The sequence below is a fragment of the Trachymyrmex septentrionalis genome, unplaced genomic scaffold (genome assembly GCF_001594115.1).
Source record: "Trachymyrmex septentrionalis isolate Tsep2-gDNA-1 unplaced genomic scaffold, Tsep1.0 scaffold32, whole genome shotgun sequence".
Lineage (NCBI taxonomy): Eukaryota > Metazoa > Arthropoda > Insecta > Hymenoptera > Formicidae > Trachymyrmex > Trachymyrmex septentrionalis.
Window position 1 is genome coordinate 3,056,647 of NW_017305485.1, and position 7,020 is coordinate 3,063,666.

At 53.7% G+C, this 7,020-nt stretch overlaps 1 protein-coding gene across 16 annotated transcripts in view; it reads right to left on the reverse strand.

Annotated features, from left to right (window-relative positions):
- Nucleotides 1-7,020, reverse strand: part of LOC108749950 (sorbin and SH3 domain-containing protein 1) — a 97,570-nt gene that overhangs the window by 40,972 nt on the left and 49,578 nt on the right. For 12 of the 16 annotated variants that reach the window (XM_018489052.1, XM_018489036.1, XM_018489040.1 and 9 more), the window contains one exon: nucleotides 1,206-6,920. The exons of 3 other annotated variants lie outside the window; for them this stretch is intronic. In XM_018489052.1, the coding sequence (XP_018344554.1) occupies nucleotides 1,206-6,920 (5,715 nt within the window). The remainder of the gene's footprint in view (nucleotides 1-1,205; nucleotides 6,921-7,020) is intronic. One more of the 16 variants, XM_018489051.1, reaches the window with a different exon arrangement.

Consider the following 7,020-nt stretch of genomic DNA (forward strand, 5'->3'; position numbering starts at 1 on the left):
ATCTATATGACGCCGTCGCAGCGCCACGAACACGAATGTGTAACGCAATAATTGTCCATAGCGTCGCTTTGACGAATCGATCACCGTCTCCAAATAAATGACAAAATATACGAGCAGCACGCGTGCCGGATTTATGTAGCGGAATATTAAATCCCGCTGCAGGCGCACCCGATACCACGGCAAGTTAGGCAAGAGAGCCGGCAATGAGAGGAAAGCGCGTAAACACGCGTATTTGTTACAATATCGCGTTAACTCGCGCGTTTCGCGATACAATGAGATTCATTATTTGTACAAGACCGATCGTTGCGAGACGAGTTATTAATCGGATTACGGAATTGGAGCAATCTGGACTGTGTGATTATGATGCTGCACGACCTGCACCAACGTAAATAGATCGACGCGCTTCCGCTTTGCCGAGAGAACTAATCTTGCTCTCCGGAGCTGTGCAGGAAAACAGTACTCAAGACAGTAATGAGATTTCCGTTTCGACGCGAGAATTACCGCTTGTCTCCCATATTAAGAAAGTTCGCCCACGATGTGATAGCTGAGGCGATCTGACGAGAACGATCTGACATTTATTGGAGAAATCCCCAATTTTTCGCTTTTCAATCATTTTAACCGAGAGTCGCGATGTTTTAAATTTTACAGCTCGGTTTCATTTGTACGGAATTGAAGATGAGAAATTTGTGTGATATTCCAAAAAAAATATTTCAATTATTTCAATCAATTGCAACACGAGTGTTACTTTATCGCGCTTTATTACGCGAAATTTTATATCGCAGCTTCCGGTCTCTTTAAATCATATTTATTAAAACGAGTTTGTAAAAGGGACAACGTTGCGCCGGATAAACATTTTAATAAAGGATTAATTATACATCCTGCCTGCCATTTGTTTGTCCAACAGTCCCTTCATGTATCGTTGGCTGTTCCAGGCGGACAGATAGAAAGAATTAGCATAATACCAAGAACGTTAGTGACGACAAACACTAAGGCCATCTACGGACGTCGGACAAGATGCGCGCGTTACGTTAGTGGTTGTTAAAAGGCGTCCCTTGGCGAGGACATTCGAGAGTTCAGGACGGATTTGTTTGACTTCCGGGCGGGACACTCGCTTTCTCAGCAGCCACCAATCGGCACCAATCATCATCGCAACACGACGAGCAACACAGCAAACTCGATCGTCCATTCCAATCGCCGTAACTCACCGCCCTCGTTGTCGCTCATCGTGGAGATCTTCAGGAACTCCCGCAGATGCTTCGGCAGCTTCCGAACGTCCTGCAGCTCCTTGCCGTCTATTAGAAATTTCGCGTTGATTAGAGCATCGCCATCGTCATCCTCGTGCTCCGTCCCTCCGCTCTCGTCGAGATTGATCCCGAACTTGTTCAGCCTGCTGCGTGCCTTCTCGATAAATTCCTTCGCCATCGCGCTCATATCACCATCCGCTTTGCGCTTTATGTCCTCGTGCGAGCTGATCTTCACGACTTTGTGGCTCTTCCGCTCCTGCCGCTCCAGCACCTTGTGCACGTACTCGTCGTACATTCGCTGGCGAAATGCCTCTCCGTTCGTCGGTAACGTCGTCGGCCTCCTCACTTCAACGTTCTTACGCTGAGTCGTCTTTTCAGCGAACACCTCGGAGTCGTTTCGAGGTGTCCCCGTCGACCGCGTTTTCGTGCAACAATCGTTAACTTTGTCCTCGCGAGACTCAAACGTTCCATTCCCCTCCGTCCCCGCCAAGTTTTCCTTCTGCGTGATCACGTGGCGTTCCTCATGTTTAACACTTTCTGAGGATTTCTCCTGGTGATGCCCGTTCTCGTGGCGTACCTTCTTCAGAAACTGCCGATCGCCTACTTTATCGATCGTCTCCGTACGATTCTTTTCTACATTCCGTGACTTCTCTTGCCAAGATTCTTTTTGAATTCTCGGCTCGCTTCGATAGGTCTCCTTGAGGCATTTCTCCTCGAGACCTCGAGGTCCCGCTCGCTTATCTTCCCCACATTTTCCGTCTGTCATCCCACGGACATCGATCGGAATTTTACGTTCGCGTTCGAGATTTATGCTGATCTTTTTCGAGGTTTCTTCGAGAATGTCGGCGAGAGACGGCCTCCTCGTGTCGTCACATTGTTTCGTTCGATGAAAATGCGTTTGGAATTCCTCGAAAGCCTTCCGTTCCTCCTCTTCCGCTAATATCACGTTTTTCAGTTGATCTTCCAGCAGCTCGATGTACCTCAGCTGCTGAGCGAAGTATTCCTGAGGTAGCGAGCCCTTCTTATCGTCGTCGTCGAGCCGCCGTGACGTTTCCGTCTGCAGCTCTTTCAGTTTATCCACGATCTCCACAGCGGCCACGTGTTTCAGTTTCTCCGCTTCGCGATGTCCTCTACGCGGCTCCAGACGACTCCTCGGCGGACTCTGATCGAAAATACTCGTCGTATCGATGCACGATCTGTCGACAGTGACCGCGCGCTTCGGCAACGGCGGTACCTCGAGCTTGTCGTCGATCAACGCCGGATTCACGTGCTTGCCAAGATCGATTGTCTTCCTGAGGGGCGGCGTCCTCTTGCCAGCGGCGTCCATCGATCGATCGGTAACGATCGTACCGTTCAGCACGATCGGGCACTTAACGTTATTCGCTGACGATCTCTCTGAATCTCTCTGAGTTATCGCGTTGTCGTTTGCCGACGATCGATGTCCAGCCTGGGCGGCGGAACGTGTCGCAATCTTAAGCCGATCGGACTGGGCCACGTGACCACCGCTCGGCTTATCGTCGCCTCTCGTCGTCGCGAAGAATAACTCGTTCGCGGTGGCGCTTCGGCAATCGTGTCTGGCCAGATTGAACCAGTCGTTCGGCCGTGGCTCGGCCTTGAAACATTCTTGACCCCTGCGCCCAAAAGAGTCGCCAGTGGCGTCATCGGTTATCGTCTTCGTCTGCTGATCCGCGAGTGTATCGTTTCGAGGACCGTTTCGTTCTTCCTTGATGATTTCCAGCAGCCTACTGCTGGAACTCTCGATCGTGCTGTCTCGGCGACTCGCTCGAGTAGTCGGCTTCGGTGTTTTCGAAATCGCGTCGTCGCCCTCTTTGATCGGACGGATCTCAACTCGGTACTGCGGCAGAGGAACGTAGTGTGGCTGGTCCTCGCGGTAACTGTACCGGTTTAGGAACTTTCGGTGAAGGTCCAGCAGGGTGTCGGCACTCGTGCGCACCTGCGTGGCCTGTTGCGACGGCGACAGGCATATCAGAAGCCTCGGGTCCGTCGTAGTGAGCGCACGCCACCGTGGTTCCCGGTGGTTCTCCATCTCGTTCTCCGACGACTCTGACAACTCAATATTAATGCTTTTCGGCAACTTGGCCCGGTCTGAAACAGCGTTCGTAATGTCGTTAGGACGATGACGCTCGCCGGTCTCGTCCGACGTTTTCGTTAGTCCGTGCCGTCGATCACTCACTCCATGCATTGAGTTTAGTCGTTGAGCGTTATCGTGCGGATGCGCGGGCGCGTCACTAACGAACCTCTGTAGAGTCCGCAAGCTCTCGAAGATGTTGAACTTTGGCGTAGTGATCTCGCCTATCACTTGCGGTCCGTACGGCATCGACCGAATCCTCTCAACGCAGAGCTTCCTGAGAGAGGGTGGTTGCCGCGACACGTCTTTTGCGGCTATCTCAGAAGTTTCTGAGGCCGCTTTCTTCAATGGCGCACGATAAAGATCCTCCACGGGCGAGTAAGGGAGGCGAGGCTGGGGCGATTTCGAATTCTCTCTCGGCGTCGTCTCATTTACCGATCTTTCCGTGTTTTTCAGCAAGGCGAGCTTCCGCTTCAGGGATCCTCCCGCTTCTCCGTCTTTCGAGCTCTCCTCTCTCGTCTCGCGGACAATCGCGGTAATATCGGTCAACGACGCTTCCAACGGACGATGCTTCACGGTGTTCAGGGACGTGGTGCTGCTGGACGAGTCGTGTCCTTGAACATCGATCAACTCGTCCTCGAGCGAGGGACTCTCGCTCACTGGAACGTCCGTTCTTCGAAAGCTCGCCTCGTCGTCGGACGAATTCCTCGTGTCGCTCTCTCGGGATGAGACACTGCGCGTTTCTTCCTCGTGCTTTTCCTCGCGCCTCTCCTCGCGCTTCGACTCCCACGTCGAATACTTCGAATTGCGAAGGCCATCGCGCTGGTTAGCGCTCGTACTCTCCTCGTGTCGTTCGATTATTCTCGTCTCCGACGTCTCACTCTTCACTATTCGTTCGTGGCGGGAGCCGGGTGTCGATTTCTCGTTCTTCTCCCCCCCGATTTTTCCCTCGGGTTTCTTCTTGCTCTTTGAACTCGACGTGCCCATCGCCGATTTGTCTCTCACCGAAAAATTCGTACGAGTACCTGATTCACTGCGCCCCGGTGATTCGCGATTCGCCGTAGATTCGCCGTCCTTCCTTCCCGAATTCGCACGTCTCTCCTGACCCGAGGGATACCGGCGCACGTCGGCCTCACCCTCCTGCCGGCACGACGACGCGTTTTGATCATATGCCGCCGGTGCAGCGGGCGTCGCGAGTTTCCCTTCCTCGCGACGCGTTATTTCCGTGCTAGTCGTGCTTGCCAACGTGACGACGTGCGTAGCACCGGTGCCGCGCGAGCGTGACAGATCATCGTCGCGAATACCCGATGACGCGATCGATCGACCGCCCTCGGTTGAAGCTTCAACGTTCCCGGCCGCTGTCGGAGCGGTGTCGGCGCGTCCGACCTGATTTATACGGCCACGAATCTCATTAGCGCGAACGATCGTCGAGATGAGGTCACGCGAGCTCGAAAAACCATCGCCATAAATTGGCCGACCGGTCGTCCTCAACGTGCAAGAAGAACTCTTGCAAGCTCCGGGAAGCCCCGGCCGTCGTGGCAGCCCGTCGTCCGCCGCTTCGCAACTCGCACGCTTCCGCGCGGATAAATCCGTCGACTCGACGCGACGTTCGCGTCCGTTCGCCGCAACAGACGTCTGATGAATCTTCGCGCCGCTCGAGATATAGTCTATTTCAGGTGGCGTCGGCGGTCTCTGAGGCTCGCGGCCGAAACTGGATGACCTCTTCGGCAGAGGCGGCGGTCGCTTCGTTTCCGACCGGGTTACTTCGCTCGACGACGAATCCGAGATGACCGAATCAACTCCGTCGTCCACTCGTGATACGCTGTGATTAACGATCCTGCGAGTCTCGACGGAATCTTTTCGCGGAACATCGCGGTTGCCTGATTTTCCGGGTACCTCGACTACTGCCGACGAAAATTTATTACCTCCCGCTTTACTTACATCCGCGTCACCGATATCACTTACAGTCACAATACTTGTCAGGTTTCTTTCTAGCTTCTCCGCTTCATTATTTTCCTCACCGTCTTTCGTAGTATCATTTTTCACAATCTCAATTTTCTCAATGATACAACAACGGTCCTCGAGGTTGGAATTAGCTCGCGTCGCGTCTACTAAAATTTCCAAAGATTCATTATTCAGGATGTCGTCCTTCGCATTCATTTGTTCGCTCATCGTTTCAGCCACAGGATCAGTGTCTTTCACCACTTCGATTTCAGGACTCGCGATACTTTCAACGGAATCAGGCTCGACGTTCTCAACCTCGTCGCAAGTGTTCGCTTTATCGCGTGAACACAATTCCGAAATGTCATTCTTCGTCGTATCAATCTTAATCTTAATATCGCATTCCGACTTGTCATCAGCCGATTCGATCTTGTCAGTATCAACCCTTCTCGCTTCGACGTCATCCGTCGATGTCATCCTCTCGACAGAATGCGACCTGTCCTCGCGCCGATACTTGCTGATTTCCTCGTTGATGAAATCTCTGATATGCTGGGCCTCGTCCTCCGACAGTCTTTCACCCTCCTCTTGTATAATGTCCAGAAAGCTGCTGGCGTAATGCGACACCGACATCGCGCGCGACTTCCTCGTTTTCCGACGCGGCGAGCTAGCTGCTTTCTCGAAGGATCTGCTCTCTGCTGCCGCGAAGTCGCATGCAGCTTTCTCGAGAGATCTCCCCTCGTCCTCGATTACTTCCTCGGAGAAACTCGGTAGTTGCAGGTCCTCGATGAAATTTCGCAGCTTTTTCTCCACGTCTCTAGGCATCACGGTGGCCCACATCAGAGTCGGGGATTCCATTTCCGGTTTGGGAAACTTCTTCTGTGGCACGTATTGCTGCCCGACCCGATCCCTTGGCTGGAATTCCACGCGATCCTCGGAGTCCTGTCCCCCGACCGACTCTGCATCGGATTCGAATTCGACGATCGCTGACCCACAATCGGCCTCCGCATCGCTGTCATTGACTTCTCGGATCTCCAATCGGGTCTCATTCGCTCGCTTCGAGAGCTTGCTCTTTGTACAACCGGAAAGCGGTCTTACCGATTCCACCGGTTCCGATACCGTCACTATCGTTGCCTCCTTCAACGCTCCGTTACCATTTCCGGTCTCCAAAATGCCCACCCCGGCGATATGGCCGATCGTCGCTTCCAGAGGTAAACTGCTGACGGTCGTGATCTCGATTATCCCGGGACGAGATTCCGCCAGGTCGATCTTCTCGATTCTGCGCTTATCGTTCGGTCGGAATCTGCATCCGTGATTCAACGAGGATCCGCCCCGGTCCTCGTCTTCGGTCAGGTCGACATTCCCCGGAACGGGATTCTCCGCGGAGACGGAGTCGTTCGTCTTCGAGTTGCCGTCGTCGTCGTCGTCGTCGTCGTCGTCGTCGCGCTCGTTCCTCGAGGTCGGACGATTCTCCTCCTCGAGCTTCCTCTGCTCGGCCTTTCGCGAGGATTCCGTGACGTTCGTCGGTGGCTGAGGAGGTCGCCGTCGGTTCCGATTCCTGCGGCTGCGGTTGCGGTTGCGCGCATTGCCCTGCGGCATTACGGCGCAGTCCTCCGCGTCGGTTGCGTAATCCAGAAGGTCGCGGTGTCCTACGATGTCGCGAATTTGTGGAAAAATTCGTAGCGCACGTTTTCGCACGTCGTCCTCTCTCTCTCTCTCTCTCTCTCTCTCTCTCTCTCTCTCTCTCTC